The sequence below is a fragment of the Macadamia integrifolia genome, chromosome 4, assembly GCF_013358625.1.
Source record: "Macadamia integrifolia cultivar HAES 741 chromosome 4, SCU_Mint_v3, whole genome shotgun sequence".
Lineage (NCBI taxonomy): Eukaryota > Viridiplantae > Streptophyta > Magnoliopsida > Proteales > Proteaceae > Macadamia > Macadamia integrifolia.
In genome coordinates this window covers 17,489,521-17,510,032 of record NC_056560.1, presented here as the reverse complement: position 1 = coordinate 17,510,032, position 20,512 = coordinate 17,489,521, and the positions used below count along the sequence as shown (strand labels likewise).

Below are 20,512 nucleotides of genomic sequence, written 5' to 3'. Positions count from 1 at the left end.
GAATATATATATATATATATATATATATATATAAAACCTGTGAATCAAGCCAAAAAAAAAACTGTGTTTGAGGTTTTAAACACCCAGATTTCAAGGTTAAAACGCTAATGTGGATGACCAAGCATGCGCACAAGCCCCAACACTATTTTTGTATGCAAAACATGAAATATGAACATTTGTTTCCAACCAAAAGAAAAAACTTCTGCAAAATTCTTGCACAAAATTGACGAAATCCATGACTAAGCTACAACTCAATACATTCAAATCCAGGCCTCCAAAATCAGCCATTTAAACAAGAAGGAAGATTTCAGACAATAAATACAGTTCTTGACAAGAAAAAAAAAAATTTGAAATCATTTCTCGATTCACCAATACATGTACAACTGCTAGTTGATCCATACTCTCACAATTGTTGCATAAGGAAAAAAAGAAAATGGAAAGCATACAGGTAACCAAGAATATTTACAGTGCTTTGTACAGGGCTTTTCTTTGGCTATTTTACAAGGTCTACTCAGCTTCACTGAATGTATCATGTTTGACGGTCCTTTAGAATGAAATAAACAAATATGGGGAAAAGGCTCTTTGATCCTAAGCACATAGATTAGCGTATAATTTATAGAGAGAGAGAATGATTAAAATAATCAATGTGGGAGAGTGTTGAGTACCCTGCTTGCTCAGAGAAACCTCTACCATATATATATAGCCACCATAAGAATCAGAAATATAACCTACCCAGTGCTTCAAACCAAGTCCGTCAGCTTGAGATCACCAAATAACCAAAGACTTCCTTGACCGACTCTTTTTACTGTGCAGATCATCCAACATATTCAAAAGAATTTCTTGCTACTTTGTAGATACTACCCAAGCCCTTGTGCAACCATTGGCATTCCCTTTTCTTGCAGGAGCTATTACATTTTTTACCTCCTTGAGACCAAATCAGCTTTATTTGAATCCTCTCAAACCCGTGGCACACAAGTCCACCAAAATATAGACAGCTGCTGACCATCAACCTCCTGAATGAGGACTTCCACTAACCGCACAACTGATTAAAATTGTTTCATGACCAAAGCCAATGCTTCTTATAAATGCATCAACCACTATGATTGCTACAATGTACCATCATAGCTTCTCCGAAAACTTCTAGATTTAAATATAAAGATTTTGGTCCAGGAGTCTTTTCGCTGCTTTTCAATTTCTGAAGCTCTTGGGAGAGAAAAGAAGCAATCAAATAAAATATTTACTAGTTATTTGAAAAATCCTGACAGGATAGAGCTCTTAGACAACTCCCCGCTTCAATATTTGCAGCCACGCTGAAATGCACAACTTAAGCCTTATTGTAACATAGCCATCCACATCACATTCAAGGCTTGTCACAAAATGAACTTGGTTCCTGACTTGATTTTTGCATCCTACTCTTCCATGCAACTGACCACAAAAATCTGTAATTTCATCGGCCTGACAGCTGCAAAGTACATATGGTGGTTTTGTTCTGCTCATCCAGTTCTTCTGTCTATATAATGGCAAGCGAAGGTAGAATTTCATTTTATCAGATGTCTCCAAAGAGGCAAAGGAGAAGTTCTTGCTACAAGCAATTTACCATGGCATTGGCGTTTCCAATTTTTCTCATTGGATCTGTTGGTTAATCAGTAGATACAAATGGCACGATCCTGCAAATGGAGATACTTTTAAGATCCAAACACCACATCAAAATTCTCATCTAATGCCCAAGTCATTAGATCAGCATATTTTACCATCAAATTTCTCTCTTGAAAACAAGCGTGTTCCCTTACAAAGTCAGAGAGACAATTCATCGTAATTCAAGAATGCTGAATGTCGGCATTTTCTTTATACTGTTCAGCCTGGAAAGGCTCCAAGGAGCCCCAGGTTCTTCCAACCTTCAGTTTTACATGCAAAGGAACTGAAACAAGAAAAACAACTTTCAGAAAATATAATTATTCTCAAACAATTAGAAGAGTACAATTTATGTCCTATTAGCTTTTATATACCCTGAAGTGAGACGGCACCTTCCATGCTCACTTGTAGCAACAATGCAGCATCTTGTATTACAGAAGGATCAGCTTCCAGCACTAGCTCATCATGTACCTATACAGAAATTAAGAGTAGCATCAATCAATGCTCATAAACACATTGCCATCAAAACAGAAATTAGACTGTCATGTGTTTGAGAAGTAACAGACCTAAAGACCTAATGGAAAACCAAAGAAATTCCATTTGCTATTTTCATTCAAACTTCCATTTTGCAAATTTTTTGAAATAAACTGTACCAATAGCTATAAAACACCATCAGTGGCCATTTTTGACGAACAAACCTGCAAAATAATCCGGCAGCGACCCTTAAGCATGGGAAATCGTTTTGCAAATGAGCAACTCGAAGTAAAGTTCTCACAGCCCTCAACAATCACAGAGTGAATATTTATCATTGCAATCTTGATTATGTCCGCAGCAGAGCCCTGGAAAAGCAGCTCTTAGTCTCTGGCAACTTTAATACATCTTAAAAGTTATTTTTTGCTACAACGATACCTGACAAATAGAATTCACAGCTTGTCTCTGAGCTTTGGATTTTTCTTTTTTGCTTCCAAGTTTAATTTTTGATAAGAATCTTTTCCTCCCCCTGAGTGTATCCACATAGCTACATCACACGACATTACAGAAAAGAAGCCTTTACATTACTTAGAGAAGAATGCATGACAAACCAACTACATTATCCTAAGATACAAAGTTATGCATCAGGTTTCAAATATGAATGCTCCATATATAGGTGCCAAAATATAAAATAACTCACAAATAAATGGACAGATATTTGTAAAAAAAAGTGTAACCCAATATCAAGATTCAAATACACATTTAAAACGAAGGAAATAAATTAGGAAAAATATGAATAATCTTATAACCATGGGAGAAAAAAGGAAATGATAACTAACGCAGAGAAGAAATCCAACTTCAACATTGGTATGAGGAATCAGGAAACATAGGAGAGAAAAGACAGGCATAAAAATCTACTCACAGATATGGTTTTCTCCTCTTCAAACTCTTTTTTTTTTTATAGGTAATATCAAATTTATTGGAAAAGGAAAGAAAATCTATGTACAAATACAAGGAGATTTCCCACTAAGCCACTCAAAGATAGGCCTTGCTAGAGGTAGGGGCCCCAAGAAATCAAAAAAACAACTGATAAAAGGAGAAACATATAGGATAATATCATCTATTATTCAAAATCATTTCCAAGAAACGTATAGGATAATATCATCTGTCGCAACCAAGAAAAATAATAAAATGATCTCACCCTTTCTGTTGGCAAGATGCAACTGCTTCATGAAGCCAGGAAGCAACGCCTGGAAAAGAACTCTTAAAGCTTCGAATCTTTTCCTCTGCTTCCTCTGAACTGCATTCCAGTTGTTCTGCAAGGCTTTTAGCACCCATTCCATAAAGGATGCCATAGACCAACCTCTTGGTTTGTTCTCTCTCTCTGGAACTAACAGTAGATTCCTGCTGCCCTGTCCATCTAGCAGCGATCATGGTAAATACATCGCCATTTGGCTTACAAAGAAGGTCAATTAGGGAACTGTCCTTGGAAAAATGAGCCATTAACCGAAGTTCTATTTGTGAATAATCTGCTGTTAGAAGCAACCAGTTTTCCTGCAATCATAAATTCCACAAGTTCCAGTGAGGTAATAGTAATATGCAACAGAAAATTTGAGGATGGTAATAGTTAACAAGCAGGTACCTGTGTAGGAGTAAATAAATCACGCACATTGATTACATGATGCTCGGTATCTGCAGAACTTGTGTTTTTGACAGTGTCATGATTTTTTATCTCAACAGCATGCTCAACACACTACAAACATCAAAAAGGTGATTAACAGGAGATGACGATGACTCCAATGCAGGAGATGAAGTAGTTCTTATTGGTAGAAAATTCAAGAGTTTCCTTAGAGTAGACCTACCAGGTCCAAAAATGTCCAATGCTTTAATTGCAAAAATATGGGACATATGGAAAAGGATTGCTTTTCCAGGAAGGTGCCTCATAACAACTTGAGGAAGAAGGCAACAAAAGCCACTTGCAATGAACTTGATGAAAGTGAGTCCATAAATGAAGGCACCAACAATGAGGACTGTAACCTATGTTTCTTCAGTTGAGAAGACTAGGGGTTATGAAGAGGTAGGGATAAAAACAAATGAAAACCCATAGTAGTAGACCTACCAGGTCCAAAAATGTCCAATGCTTTAATTGCAAAAATATGGGACATATGGAAAAGATTGCTTTTCCAAGAAAGGTGCCTCATGACAACTTGAGGAAGAAGGCAACAAAAGCCACTTGCAATGAACTTGATGACAGTGAGTCCATAAATGAAGGCACCAACAGTGAGGACTGTAACCTATGTTTCTTCAGTTTAGAAGACTAGGGATTATGAAGAGGTAGGGATAAAAACAAATGAAAAGAAAATCAAAACCTGAAGATTTGGTTCCTCCATGGAAAGTCGCCCTGTTGCTGTTGAGGTCTGGAGCCAATGGCCATGTAATGTATATTTTTGTGATCTCATGGACAGCCTAGCTTGGGAACAGATTGATCCCAATGTACTATTTAAGAGCTTTGCCAGTGACCTGTGTTCTCTAATCACTGAGATGATAGGATGCTGATGCCTGAAACAATATATAGAAAAATTGACTATCATCCAAGATTAAATAACAAAGAAGCAACCAATAAAGAAAAGAGACTGAAAGAGACAAGGGTTGGCCCATTGTGCCAAAAGACCCAACTTGGGCCCAACAACCCAAACCCCCACCGATTCGTTCTGGGCCTTTGGCTTGGGCTTGGGCTTGGGATCTTCGGCCGATAACATGGGCTAGGGTTTAGAAATCCCAAGCACATATTAGGTTAGAGTTGAGGTCTTGGGTTTGGCTCAGACCAGTCCAAGCCCAATTTACACACGTATACTAATGATTTTTATTTTTGTAACAACAAATGATTTCACTAAAGCAACTCAAACAAAGTTCATACAATTAAAATTCTAATGAATGAACATGTAGACACATTTGATGAAGTGCCAGAAGCATAGTTGTCACGGCACCAAGGCAGTGGAGGGTTGTTTAAGCGCTTAGGCGAGAAGATGCCCGCCTTAAGGCGAACAAGGTGACTAAGTGTTATTTTTTATTTTCACTATTTTCTAACATTATTTAGTAAGTTATATATACCTTGTTTCATAAAAAATAAAGATTGAGCAACATCAAGTCATTAAAAATCAACATTTAGCCACATTACATCATTAAAAATTAACATTAAGTTATATTAAGTTATAAAAAATCAACATTTAGAGAAATGCTCTTATTCTATAATAAGTTTGACTGGTCATATGATTTTATTTTTACATGAGACTTTTTGTATTAGTTATAACATAAAACCAATTTTCCAACAAGTCTAAGATTACTTAAATCTGAGTTGTAATAACAAAGTTATGCTCTGATCAAACTTATTTTTAAGTGCGCGAATGCTGTTAAAATTGCCTAAATGAAAATAATTTTATGGATATCAAAACAAAAGATTATTTTACTAGACTTTTGGTTTTTAGAAATTTTTTAACATGATAGAATTTATAAAATTTTCATAATTGAGAAAAACCCCAGCAATTTAAAAGTTGAAAATCGCCCCTATAACTAAGTAAATACGTTAATATTATTAAAGACATGTATGGAGATGTGGTGACTAGTGTGAGATCTATGGGAGGCCAAGGTGCTGAGTTCCCAATTAATATCGGGTTACATCAAGGATCCGCATTGAGCCCCTACCTATTTACACTTGTCATAGATGACAACCAAGAATATTCAAGGAGAGGTCGCGCGGTGTATGCCTTTTGCAGATGATATTGTTCTGGTCGTTGAAACAGTGACAGAGATTAATGATAAGTTGGAACTACGGAAAAATACTTTGGAATAGAGAGGTCTCAAGATAAGTAGAATGAAGACGGAATATATGAGGTGTAACTTCATTCGATCGAGGATTGATAGCGAGGAAGTGAAAATTGAGGGGAGAGAGATCCTGTAAAGTGACTATTTCAGATATCTGGGCTCTACGTTAAATAAAGAAGGTGAGATTGATGATGATGTTTCCCACTGAATTAAAGCGGGATGGATGAAATGGAGAGGGGCGTCTGAAGTGTTATGTGATTGACGTATTCCTCTAAAGCTTAAAGGAAAATTCTACACGACAACCATAAGACCGGCTATAATGTATGGTGCAGAATGTTGGGCAGTCAAGAAGCGTAACATAGATAAGTTGAGTGTGGCTGAGATGAGGATGTTGAGATGATGTGCGGCAAAATCCTGAGAGATAGAATAAGAAATGATCAGGTTAGATCGAATTTAGGAATTTCCCCAATTCAGGATAAGCTCAGAGAATGTCGTTTACGATGGTTTGGGCATGTCCAAAGGAGGCCCTTGGATACCCCAATACGGAGGAGTGACCAGATGCAGAAGAATGGAGCTAAAAGGGCTAGGGGAAGGCCAAAATTGGCCATTGATGAGTTAATTAGTAGAGACATGCAAAAGTTAAGTCTTCACCCAAGTATGGCATCTAACAGAACTGCCTAGAAGGCTAGGATTTGAGTTAGAGACGATTCGTGAGTGGCATGTCCCAAAGTTTTATATATATATATATATATATATATATCAAATACTTGCGAATCCATGTAGCCAACCCCATTTAGTTGGGATAAGGCTAAGTTTTGTTGTTGTTGTTGTTGTTGTACTGGGGGGTTGACTTTTTATCCTTTTAGAATTTGATTTTTAAACTATTTTAATTGGATTCAAATAGGGGGTATTTGCTTATTTATGAATAATATCTTAAGTAAATGAAATAACAAATATAAAAACATTTAAATAAAATAACAAATATAAAAATATTTAAATGAAATAACAAATATATAAAAACATTTACTTGAAAGATATTTGGCATAAATAAGTTACAAAACATAAGGCGACATGCAGTGCAACAAGACGACTATCGCCTAGGCCCCAGCCAAACTGCCTGGACGCCTAGTCATTGCCTAGGCGACACCTTGACAACTATGGTGACAAGTCACCCACCTTAAGGCGAACAAGGCGCCTAAGGCAACCAAGTGTTATTTTTTAGTTTCCCTCTTTTCTAACATTATTTAGTATGCTACATATACCTTATATCATCAAAAATCAACATTAAGCCACATCAAGTCACCAAAAATCAACATTAAGCCACATGAAATCATCAAAAATCAACACGAAGTCATAAAAAACCAACATTTAGATAAATTTTCTTGTTCTATAATAAGTTTGCATAGTCAAATAATTTTATTTTTACATGAGACATTTTGTATTAGGTAGAGCACAAAACCAGCTTTCCTAAAAGTCTAAGATTACTTAAATTTGAGTTTTAATGACAAAATTATGTTCCGATCAAACTTATTTTAAAGTGCGTGATGCTGTTAAAATCGCCTAAATGAAAATAATTTTATGGAAATCAAAACAAAAGATTATTTTACTGAACTTTTCGTTTTTAGCAATGTTTTACCATGATAAGGTTTATGAAATTTTCATAATTGAAAAAAAACCTCAGCGTTTGAAAGTTAAAAATCCCCCATACAACAAGAAAACATTTTTTGTTCTTGGACTGGGGGGTTGACCTTTTATCCTTTTAGATTTTGATTTTTGAAATATTTTTTTTGGATTCAAATAGGAAGCATTTGCTTATTTATGAATATTATCTTAAGTTAATGAAACAACAAACATTTACTTAAATGATATTTGACATAAATAAGTGTCACTAAGGCGACAATCGCCCAGACTCCAACTAGGCTGATTGGACGCCTAGGCGATGCCTTGAAAACTATGGTAATAAGATCGATATAGTGTGTCAAGAGTATATGAACTAGACATTATAGTATCCTACTCCTGAGACCTAATGTTCCTAGCAATCCTTTGTGGGATGGGTATAGTGATGTAGCCAAATCTCAAATGCACCCAAGTTCCGTATAAGGTGCACAGGTCATGCTAAGCACTTAAAGGGGGGGAGGCTAAAGAAGGCAGAAAAGCAAAGGGAAAAAGAAGAGTTTGCTGAGGTAGCCTTAAAGGGACAACCACCAGCAACAAGAGCTGCCTTAGTGATTTTGATAGTGATTACATGCCAAATGATTTCAAGAAGAGCAGAGTAGAGACAGTACCAAATAGGCTAAGGCAAAGAGCTAGCTCTCACATCAAATGGTGAGGGTAGGGAGCTGTAGAAATGGGGAAAGGAGTAGATTGGCTCTGGTTCTAGAGTAGTTACATCAAATGCACCGCCCACGGGGGATAGCAGAAAGATGCAAAGGCAAGGCGATTTGCCTTTCAGGAGAACACAGAGTGTGAGGGCAATCACACCTCCATTCCCACCCCCACAACCACAAGATGATTTTGAGGTTCTTCAGTAGGATCCTCTCATATATATAAGTAGCAAGATACAAGCAAAGAACCATAAAGCAAGTCTGGGGTGGTTGGAGAAAGAAACTTGGTGATGCAATGTCCAAAATGTTATTCTATAATATAGCATCCTAGCTAATGTTGCTCAAGGGACATTACCAAGCCATGATTGACACCACAGGGAGGGTTGGCCCAAGAGTGAAGGGACCCACTCCATAGGAACTGATGAATGTCTGTTGTCCCTAACAAAAGGAGCTAGATGAGTACATTAATGGATTAAGGGGGCATAGGAGCGCTATAAAGTTATTGTGATGTGTGATTGTTGGACTAGAGCCACTAGACAGTCCATCATCAACTCCATGATGTATTGTGATGGTAACATTGTCTTCCTAAATTCAATGGATACATCCAAGAAGAAAAAGGGTGCAATATATATATATATATATATATAATTTGTTAAAGGAAGGAGGTAGGGCCTAAGAACATTGTCCATGTGGTGACGGACAACAGGAGTAACTTTAAAAAGGCGAGAGAGATTGATGAACAGGAAAAGCAAGAGGATCCAACTATTTAGGACACCATGTGTAGCCCATTGCATTAACCTCATACTTATAGATATGGGGAAGAGATCTCTAGTAGCAGATGTGGTCAATTGGCCAAGATTGTCTATAACAATGGAATTTTTACAGTCATTACGGGATAAATGCAAAGGCGGTTTGGTTAGCCTGGCATACCATAGTTATCAAGGCATCGCTTAGGAGATAAAGCGGTCCAGCCTGGTTTGGCACCTTAGGCTCTGTATTAGAACGTTCTTAAAATGGATTCTGTTGTTTTTCCATTTTTTTGGAACAAAAATAGGGTAAAATTTGTATGGTAAGCCTGGTTTAATTTCTTGTTTTTTGAAATGAACCAGCACTTTTTAGGTTTTGGAATCCCTTTTTTGGAGCACGAAATGCAAGCTTCTCACTCATAATTGATTATAAGCAAAAGGTGCAGAATCAAGGCCCTCACTTAAGTATGAAGGGGGAAAATCAGAATTTGCGCTCAAAATATAAGAAAAGAGTAGATCGTTATGTGGAAACCCTATTACATTCTTCAATCTTGGAAAACCTAAAGAGAGAAGCATACAGAGCCTAACCGAAGCTTGAAATGCGATGCTCCAGCCTTCGACAAGAACCTAAAGTGAGAAGCTTCTTCACCTTCCGTCGACAAGAACCTTTACTGCGAGATCTCTCTTTCTCTTTCTCTCACTCTCATTCTCTCTCTTTCTTGATCTCTTTCTCTCCCTCTGCCCCCTGATTTTTTTCTTGTTCTGCAGTTTAGCAGGTCGAGGGTTTTGGACTCCTCTATGCACGAAGACGAAGCAGATCTGCACAAGGTCTGATTGTGAGGTCTTCCTGACGTGTTTAGTTTAGAAATCTGTTTTGCTTTGAAGAGGGATACCCACTGGCTGCACGCATCCTCTGAAGTTTGCTTGCTCTGTCAAAAACTCAAAAACTGCTAAATCCCGCTGTAACATATAATATTCCAATTAGTTTTGATAATTTAATTGGGTGAATTTCTATTTGCTTTGCTTTATGGGTTCTTTATCAAGTTCAGCGGATAAATTTCTACCAAAAAATTTCATCTCTCTCTATCCAGACATAACCATGCACATTCAGAGACACATCTAGACCAGTTATTCCCAGGAGTTTTACCTGTGTTCCATAGCTTGAATTGTATTCTTATGTAAGAGTAAAAAATACCTGAACATAACTTGTTCCGCTTACGGATGCAAGCGCAACTGGAGTACATTCTTACTCATCTACAACAACAGGCAAAACCAACTAGAGCAGTCGGTGTATGTGCATTACAAGATGAGATTGAAGATGCAACATAAGCGTCAAGGCGTGGATGGTGATAACGATCCAATAGAACTTGCCAACATTTTCCAGATTGACTCGGATGAGGAAGATCGCTTATAGCAATAGGTGAGGGATTGAGGTGAGCATGTTATGGATCAACTTGGGGGTAGGCCCAAACCTGAGATAGCTACTCAGATGGGCACTGATGTAGACGAGAATATGTCATCTAAGAAGGGTCATGTGCATCCATGGACACCACGAACTTTTGAGTCTCAGGCTGGCAGGGTCGATGAGAACCCTGATTGGTTACGTTCTAGTGGTGATGGTGATGGTAGTCATGATGATGGGGGATGCACAAGAGGTACCACTACCAGGAGCCGATGTGCTTTACAGGAGAAACTCGGTTCTTTAATGCCACATAGGATGATGACCATAGTGCAGGTGCCCTCACATGTGTAGGATACACGAGAGGCTCACATCACCAATTCATACCACCAGCTGAGGAGGAGCAAGATTGCATGGACATCTCAATAAAGAGCTTGACTAAGACTCTCGGAAGCTTGAGTGTGAATAGTGGTATTCATACCACTAGCTTGGTACCACCTCATTTTTTGAAGAGTTTTGTGGAGCCTTGTGTAGTATAGAAGCCCTTCATCTAACATATAAACAAAAACTTGGATTTTTTGTAAGAAGTATAGAGGAAAAAAATAAAGAAGACGAAGAAGTGATGATTTAATACCTCAATAAATCCAAAGAATGCTTATCAGTACTTGGATGTCGTTTCCCTTTGGTGGTTCCCTCAGGAATGGGCAACTTCAAATGTTGATACAATACATTTGCAATATCAGAAGCTGTATAAAGTGAAAATCTCACGCCAGAGAGCTTGTAAGCTTCCTTCTCAAGTTCCTTCAGTGTTCTCACTAATACATTCCTTGCTCGAAGGCAACCCTCCATGTCAACACCTATTCCCCAAAGTTCCATGTCCGCAAGGACACTAACCTACAACAGGCATAAGGTTTAATATATGCTAAAACTTCAATTGCCTAGTTAGCTATGTGATGTGATATCTAACAATAAAATGAACACACTCTAGTAGAAGAGTAAAAAAGTTAACCAGTGGGGTTTCAATGCTGACAAGAGCTTCATCTAGTTCTTCAGAAATTAGTAACTTCCATAGGACAGAACTCAGAGCTCGGGTCTGAGCTGCACGACGGCAGCAACCATTATGTGCTGCTTTCCGCATTTGATTTTTCCATCGACCACTTCGATTGGCAGCTTCAGCAGCTTCACTGGATAACCTTTTCTTAACTTCCTGCAAGATATAACTTCAATAAGCAGTAGAATACTTCACAAAGAAAAAAGGGGCCCCAATTTGCAATCTCAATTTTATAACCACCAGCCACAACTAAGAATAATTAGAACATTCATTAAAATGACTTCTAGTTAGATCTATGTATAAATTTAAGTTTCAAAACTCCAGTAAAGATGTGTCCAGAATTACCTTCTCAATATTTGGATTGGAACTTCTTTCCTCGTCAGGCCAAAGAATCCATGTTATGAGGCACATGTCAATTCCATCTTGTACATAAATTGGCGACAACAAAAAGTATGAACTGTCTATCAGTTCAATATCCACAGCATTCTGTACACAGCTTAGACCACCAAACCTCTGAATGGAAATACCAGGATATTTTAGCACCTGAATCTGAACCTTCAGATTCCAACAGATTTTTCTGACATGGCTTTTTCCCATAATCCTTGCTATCCTATTCCATCTATGCTTAGCCATCTCCCACCGATTATTTGCAGCTCCAATATTACTTGGATCACTATGTGCATTCCTGGATACATCACTTTCCCCATTTGAACTTAGCTTGTCAGACCCCATGAGATCCTTTGAAATGTTGATATAGTACACACGAGAATTTTCCCAACAGATTGCCATGCCATGAATCTCAAACGGCACAATAGAGTTCAGTCCAGATCGTTTTGTGAAGTGTATATCAAAATAGAATTCTCTGATTGTGTCCAAAAGATCCAAGAAACCATCAAATCCACCAGAAGAATTACTTGCACCAGTAGGACCCTTGTCATAAATGTTGTCAGTAGTGTAATGACATGCATTCCCTCCTTGCCTGTTGCTATTGTGATTTTCATGATCTAGATACCCACCTAGTATTCTGTTACTATTCCCAGTGTTCCCTAATAGAGTAGAATTGGGTTCATCTGGTTCTTTTCCACAATTAATACTTGATCTCACCTTATTACCAAGGGCTAGACCCAATCCTTCATGCGTTACCTCAAGGTTTCCAGCACCAGAACAAAATTGCATTCCAACTGTCGAGTCAACTTCCATTGTAGTACCTGAGCTCAAATCTGATACCCTTTTTAACTCCTCTCCTTCAGTCTTTGCAACACCACTATCAAATTTCTTTCCCTTTTCTGCAGCTAGTTCGGTGGAAGTATCCTTAATTGATTGTCCACCGGCAAAACTGCTATTAGTGTCATCACCAGATGAGATCATCTCACCTTCTCGCACAAGAAGACTCCCTGTGGTTGTTGATACTATAGGTAGAGAAAACTGAGGAACATTGAGCCCAAGAGATCTAAAAGCTGAAAAGGCAGCTATTCTTGCCTCTTCACCTTTTTCAAGAACAATTTTGCAAGCCCCATTTTTTATTTTCCTGGCTACTCCCATTTGTATATGTCGTTGTGCTGAACCTTCCAAACATTTTGCAGTCAAAAAGCCAAAATTAGATGATAGAATCAAAAAGAGAGAATGGAACTCAATAAACAAAAAAAAAGAATATGAAAGAAACCAAAATAAAAAGAGAATAATAAATCATATAGAAAATGAAACATGAGAATATAATTAATCTGGAAGTAGGAGTTACCAAAAATAAATAGACATTTGTTCTGTTAATCATTATTGTCAACCAACAAGATAATGCATGTAATTATGGTCACACAGACACATAATCCTGAAGCAGGATTTCCAACAATCAGTATAAATGCCATACTATTATATGAATGTCTATGTCGCATGCTTTTGCAATCTCTTGTATCCAAATCCTATATGCCATGTGCATCCTTAGAATATGGAAATCTGTTATAACGGACAATGAAGTGCCATGCATACATGAGTTACATTATCTTATTTTCCTATTCATTCTGCCTTTTTTCCTATTCGCTTTATGAAAAGCCAGAAAAGAGAATATATTATATTGCTTTCAGATAGAAGCACACTACAGAGTACAGAAGAAAGAAACAAAATGAGAAATACTTTTCACCTTAGAAAATGGGAAAATGTAATAGTGGTTTGCTGTTAAGCTCACAGGAACATGCTTCTGTGATATAACGAACACAAAACTGTTTACATAGTAATTAGATTCAACACAAAAGAAGGAAGGCTAGAACCGAACTAAAGACCTTTTCACCAAGAGCTGAATGTTATTTTTTCAGATTTTTTTTTTTTTTTTTAAATCAAACATTCCAACTAAAGGAACTCAAAAATTTCATGGCTATTTGGAAAAGAAATGTCAACATCATAGTTGTCAAGGCGATCCAAAACGATCCAAGGCAGTGGAGGGGTGCCTAAGCACTTAGGCATCGAGGTGCCCACTGGCCAAGGCACCTAGGCAACCAATGCACCCAAGTGTCTTTTTTTTATTTTCCCTCTTTTCAAACATTATTTAGTATGCTACATTTATATCATCAAAAATCAACATTAAGTCACATCAAGTCATCAAAAATCAACAGTTAGAGAAGTGTTCTTGTTCTCTAATTAGTTTGACTAGTGAAATGACTTTATTTTTACATGAAACTTTTTGTATTAGGTAGAGCACAAAACCATCTTTCAAACAAGTCTAAGATTACTAAATATGAATTGTAATGATAAAGTTATATTCCGGTCAAACTTATTTTAAAGTGTACAAATGCTATTAAAATACCCTGAATGAAAATAATTTGATGTGCACGAAAACAAAAGATTAATTTACCGCACTTTTGGTTTTTAGCAATGTTTTACCAAGATAAATTTAAAAAATTGAGAAAAACCCCAGCATTTGAAAGTTGTAAATTGCCCCTACGACCAGAAATCTGGTTTTTGTTCTTGGACAAGAGGGTTGTTATTTTATCTTTTTGGAATTTAATTTTTCGAAATTATTTTTATTGGATTCATATAGGGGGTTATTTGCCTTAGTGCACTGCATGTAGCCATGCAGCAAGGCACTGGTCTGACACATTGACAACTATGGGCAACGTAAAATCAAGAGATTAAGCATTTAGCCATTTACATCCGATCAAAATCATGAAACTAGGAGAACATGGGATAAATCTCTCAAGATCTGTAGTATCATGTTTCACCTTTTGCAGCCCAGGTTGAAGATTCAAAAAGAGCTTTGGCAATTTCAGGAAGGGATGCTTCTGCAATGGCTTGTGGTGTACGAAGCCCAGCTTTATAGAGTGCTCTAGCTCGAGAACCCTAAAATACATGCAAAATGCATGAAATGACGATCAGCTATTGAATTTATCAATTGCATAAACCAAATTTGACTGAAATAGTGTCGATTAACCATTCATTGATTATGGCTAACGAAACTTACAAGAAACCCACTCACCTTTACAAATGGGATTGTAGTAAGCTCAACAATCTCTGCTCTGACTCCAAATGAGACACGATTCTGGAACTTGGCTACCAAGCCTTCCAGATCATGCCAGCCGAGCCTCTCACAAAATGAAGAAACCATTGAAGCAAACCTGCCAGCGTTTTCTTGTAATGCTTGAACCATGCCCCTAGCCACTTTGAAGGCTTCACAAACATCAGTTACAGGTGTCTCCTACATGTCAGCATAAATATGTAGCATGACTTTTCCAAGGACAGATTAAAAAGAAAAACAAAGAGTGAAATATTGATGAGCAAGCAAAGAGCATGAACTTAAATAAAATGAAGAAAATTGCAAGAAATGCAATCTGTGATCTATAACTATAATGTGGAAGTTAATACATAAAAAACCATATCTATATGCAGCAGATATCACATGCAATCAGGCATAATGTTTAAAGGATTCTAGTTTGCCTATTTCAGCATTTGGCTGGTAAAAGAAGATAAACGAAGAATATTTTATCTCCCTTACAAGATGAGGAAGTCACCTGCACGAGTCTCGACAAGATAAGCGCGACATAGAAACGTTTACAAATGCGAAGCATTTGCTCATCTGAAAGCATGTTATTGTTACGAGAAATAACTCCGCTTCGAGATCCATTGTGTATCCCTTTCTTATTTCTTGATTTATTTGAGGCATTTATTGGTACACCATGGGCCATACGCATCAGAAAAGGCTCTACTACTCCAACTCGATTTCCAACAGACTGCATCCCATAAAAAAAATTTTCAGAAGATGAAAGTTCATTATAAGTGATCAAATATGGAAAAGGCTATCATACGATGCCAGAGTGCAGTTTTGCAGGAAGAGTGACAAATTATCCAATATGGGGAATTTATTGGGGAGAGAGAGGCTGTGGTATCCATCAGTGGGATGTGAGAGAGGTGCGCAAGAATCTGCACACTGTTGTCGTGTGCTTCCTTTTCTCTAAAAATATATAGAAATGTTTAAGGACCTAAGTTTCTCTATAGAAAATGCAGCAAGAGAAGCCTGCCTGCATTGGCATCCTCATGCACAGGCTACACAACCCACTCATTACACCACATCTTTATCTTTTCATGTACCAACTCTCAGTGTATTAATGCTCTGCCACAAGGAGTGCTTTGCATGCCTGTAAACGACAAAAAGAATTTTTGAATTCTATTGTCACTCAAGATAAGCAGAAAGACAAACATTCTGAATGCCAATGTATGCAGGCTTTCATTAATCATTAGTACATCTCCCATGGAAAAATTCTTACAGGAAGTGAACAAAATCAATAGGATCATGTATAGTCAAAGCTATCACATGATTCTCTTTAGGAATCAACAACTGCATAGTGCATTGAACTTTGCTACAACATTCCTACTATTACATCTAGCATACAAACAAGAGCAAGGCATAAAAATGACATTCATCGTAACAAATTGTACATATAATATCAGCATTGTGAAAATAAAATATGAAAATGTTAGACTAGAAGTATATAATTCGAGTATCATATCGCCTTGTTCTGTCAGCGCAAGATAAGAAAGTCTGTTAATCAACATGTCCTGTAATCCAGTGAGACAAGAATGAGATACCAGTGAACAAGATAAGAACAGTCGCTCTCGTCTGGTCTGACCACTCCTCCTCCCCTCCCATGTAACCTCCCCACGCATTCTCCCTCTCCGACGGCCATTGCCGTCGGAAACCCTGTGACTGACCCTCCTCCCACACCTCCCCTCCCTTCTCCCCCTCCCCTCTACCTACTATCACCTCCCCCTCCTCTAATCCTTCTCTCCCTCCCAAATGTTGGTCATCAGTTGCTGCTTCTACCTCCCACCCTTCCCGCAATGGTCATCCCCTGTTCTTCGTTCCTCCATCCATCATTGAAGATCGCAAGGTGGGTGTTTGCCCCACTAGTCTGTTGGAACCAGAGATAGCTAAATGAAAACACTGTTTGATCGGCCACTTCCTTGGTAACTGGCCACCCTTCCTGATAGTCAAAGATTCACTCTTAAATCAGTGGAAAATCAATGGAACTTTCTCGACTTAGCTTCTTGACAACAGGTGGTTCATTTTCAAGTTCTCTGATGAAGGCGGCTCAAAGTTTGCTCTTGAGGGAGACCCTTGGCTGGTTGGAAAAAAGCCTATATTCCTAAGGCTCTGGGACCAATTCACCAGTCTTAGCAAAATTGATTTCAAGGTTCTGCAAATCTGGGTCTCTCTCCCATACCTTCCCTTGCACTTCTGGTGTCCCCAACGCCTAAGCACGGTGGGATTAGTCATTGGGAAGCTGCTATAATCGGATCTTCGACCTCCCATCATGGACCGTCTTGCATTTGCTCAAATCTGCATAGATCTATCGACTGACAAAATTCCGCTCAAGTCTATGACCATATCCACATATGAGGGGTTTTCCTTCACCCAACTAGTTCACTATAAATGGATCTCTCACCAATGTACTATCTACAAGTCTTTTGGCCATCTTATCTTGACCTGTGCCCCCCAAGTCTACCGTTGCCGCTACTGAAGCCCTCAACATATTGAAGCTCATCTGATTACCGAGGGAATCATTCTCCCTTGTATGATCGTGGAAGGAAGTCCAACTACACTCGTCGGCACTATAGTCGAATGGCCTTCCCCGGCCAACTCAGCTACCCCGTTGCTCGACCGACATCCATTGGCCCTTCAGACATCTCCCCTTGGCCAACTCAGCTACCCCGTTGCTCGACCGACATCCATTGGCCCTTCAGACATCTCCCCTTTGCCTTGCGGTCATAACCGATTTGTAGCTTTACTCTCCTCATCTTCGAGCGACTGAGAGGAGGGTGAGCTGTCCCCGCGTCGTCTCTGACCACTACCGATCTCCAACCACTGACACCTTGGCGTGTCTTCCTCCCCCTTCCACTTCATCCTCCTACCCTGCTCCCCTTCCTCTGTTACCCCTTATCCACTGTCCTTGTAACCTCTATACCATCCTCTCGAACCTTCGTCAGACTCATCTCCTCCCTTCCCACCTTCTAACGTGGTCCATTTCTCTCCCCTTTCTCTTCAGCCCAACTCCTCCACTTCTTTTTCCCACCAGCCCACTCTCTCCTCCTTTGCTACCTTGGCTTGCCATTCTGGGCTCAACAATAACTTTTCTCTTAGCCCACTCCACCCTCACCCTCTCTGAACCCATCCTTCTTCCTCTAACCTGACCCAAATCCTGCCGAAGCCACGCCACGCCATGCCACGCCCACGCCCACGTCCACACCCATCTCCCTTGGCCCAATATCCACTTTCGTCCCTTGGTTTAACACTTAGGTTTTCGTCCCAACCCAACGAGAGCTCCCCTGCCCCTGCCCCTGTCCCCTCTTCTCCTTTGCAGGTTCTCGTAGCAAATTGCCATAGGTCACCCCTGCGACTTGTCAGCGCAGTTCGCCTCTTGTGCTAGCTGCCACGATTTTGCTCCTTCTGGTCCTCCGTCACACCATGCTGCCACCGCCGATGTCACCTCTGTTGAAGCCGAAACTGAAGACTCCCCCCTCTGCTCATGAACTCCGCCTCCTTCGTGGCTGCTAAAGATGCCTCCTCTTTGCTCATGACTCCCGTCAGACACGTTGCTTCCTCGTTTGCTAGATCCTCGTCCTTACTTCCTACTCCCTCCTCTACCCCCGAGGGCTCTGCCTCTGCAGCCGACATTGTTGATACTCCCTCTAAGGTCAGGTTTCAAGTTGCCTTTGAGAACAATGGTCCTTTGGCTCCAACCACCAATTTGTTTGTTGCCCCTGAGGGCATTGGCACTACATCTACAGTCGAAAACCCTTCTCCTCCTGAGAAAACTTTGTTGTTGATCACCTCTGCTATTACTCCCTCTGAGACAATGCCTCCTTCGGGGCCTTGACAACACTTCTACAATGGGCAACCTTTCTCCTTCTAAGAATACTTTGCTGCCAAGGGTTAGGAATGGTCTCCACTCTTAGATCCTCTCCAATGCCTCCCTTCTGGAGAAGCCTAATAATTGGACTACAGTGTGTCAGTGTCGCTCTTGAAAGTAACAAATGATATCCGGATTGTTAATTCCCCCCTCCCATATAAGGTTACCTAGCACTAACTCCACCCCTTCCCCGCCCATCACCTCTGATGAACCTTCTCACAGCATTGTGGTTGCCAATCCCATGGCCTCTAATCCTAATCCTAATCCCAATCCCACCATCTCCTATAAAACCACCAAACCCCTTGATTCTTCCCAACCCAAATCTACCAAACCTGTACTCCCCATGCTCTACCCCGAGTTTCCTCTCTCCCCTCCCCCCATTGAATATCACCGCAGGAAAAAACTCTCTCATAGCTCTCTTGAGCCCTCAGTACCACACTTCTCCCATTTCAAATGATCCCTTGGACCATTTGGAACATCCGAGGACTAAATTCCTCGGCAAAGCAATCCGTCGTTTGTGGCCTCATTCGCTCTTCCAAATCTGACCTTTGCTGCCTGTTGGAAATAAAAGTCTCTGAGCTTAATGCCCCCCGCATCCCTAACCGTATTGCTTCTTCTTGGTACTCCATCTCCAATTTCTCCCTTCATCCCAATGGTCGTATCTGGATCCTTTAGAACTCAACCAAGCTCAATATCTCCTCCCTTTGCGCCTCCTCCTAAGTGATCCATCTCTCCATCTCTGATCTAGCCGGCTCCAACTTTTGCTTCCTCCCTATGATTTATGCCTTTAACATGGCACAGATAGAGAAGAACTCAAGAATGACTTTCGATCCTTTGCTCCCAATACGGGCTCCCTCCCATGGGGCCTTATGGGATATTTCAATGTGGTCAGAACTAGAGCTGAAAAGTTGGGCGGAGCCCCCTATTGACTCTTCTGCGGTGGGCTCCTTTAATGACTGTATTGACGACATTGGTATGCAAGACCTCAGATGGTCGGTGATGCAGAGACGGCTGCCCTTACCTGGTTGGACCAGTATGACCGGCTTTGGAAGCCAAGAGCCAAGAAGAACCGGTCCAGCTCAGGGTTTTGGTCCAACAAGGGTTGGAAATAAGATTAGTAGCTATTTAGTATTTTATTTCATGTCTTTTAGTTTCCAACTTTGAATGTAGGAGTTAGGATTTATTTCCTTTGTATTAGTTTCCTTTTACGGTTATTTCCTAGTTTAGGCTAGATACTATGTTAGTAGAGTTTCTAATTTCATGTCTTTATTTTCTATATATTGGGTGTAATCGATGGACATAGAGAGATTGAATTCAATGATGTATTAATTATTTTGGGTGAAGTTGTGGTTTGCTTGGTCGTGTGAATCTCCTCCCCTCCTTTGGATTCTTCCCTTCTTCCCTAAGGCCCTCCATCAATTCGGTATCAGAGGGGAAGGTCCCATTCCCCTTCTTCCCTCCCATCTTTTCATGCCTTCACCATTCTCTGTTTCTATTACAGAGATTGGGAAAAAAAAAACCTTCGAACCCTTCTCTGTCTTAGGGTTTTGTTGGGGTGAAAAAAAAACCCCCTCCCTGCCCTACCGCCTCCTCTTTTTCACTTCTTTTCCCTTCCGACAGCAGCTAAAAACAAAAAAACCCCAACCCCTCTTTTTTTGTCCGACAGATCGAAAAAA

General features: G+C 39.6%; 1 protein-coding gene across 8 annotated transcripts in view; it reads right to left on the bottom strand.

Annotated features, from left to right (window-relative positions):
* Window positions 1-232: 232 nt before the first annotated feature.
* LOC122076803 (helicase and polymerase-containing protein TEBICHI) overlaps window positions 233-20,512 on the bottom strand; it is a 42,099-nt gene continuing 21,819 nt past the window's right edge. The window contains exons 14-28 of one of the 8 annotated variants that reach the window (XR_006139581.1): window positions 15,441-15,659; window positions 14,909-15,127; window positions 14,655-14,772; window positions 11,791-13,010; window positions 11,404-11,601; window positions 11,029-11,288; window positions 4,473-4,662; window positions 3,746-3,856; window positions 3,305-3,657; window positions 2,542-2,650; window positions 2,331-2,471; window positions 2,007-2,103; window positions 1,752-1,918; window positions 1,598-1,667; window positions 233-1,510 (exon numbers count right to left, since the gene is read on the bottom strand). Coding sequence is in view for 3 of the 8 variants with exons in the window: in XM_042642372.1 (XP_042498306.1) it covers window positions 1,818-1,918; window positions 2,007-2,103; window positions 2,331-2,471; window positions 2,542-2,650; window positions 3,305-3,657; window positions 3,746-3,856; window positions 4,473-4,662; window positions 11,029-11,288; window positions 11,404-11,601; window positions 11,791-13,010; window positions 14,655-14,772; window positions 14,909-15,127; window positions 15,441-15,659 (3,336 nt within the window). In the remaining 5 variants the exon portion in view is untranslated. The other 7 variants (XR_006139582.1, XR_006139580.1, XR_006139583.1 and 4 more) reach the window with 7 other exon arrangements.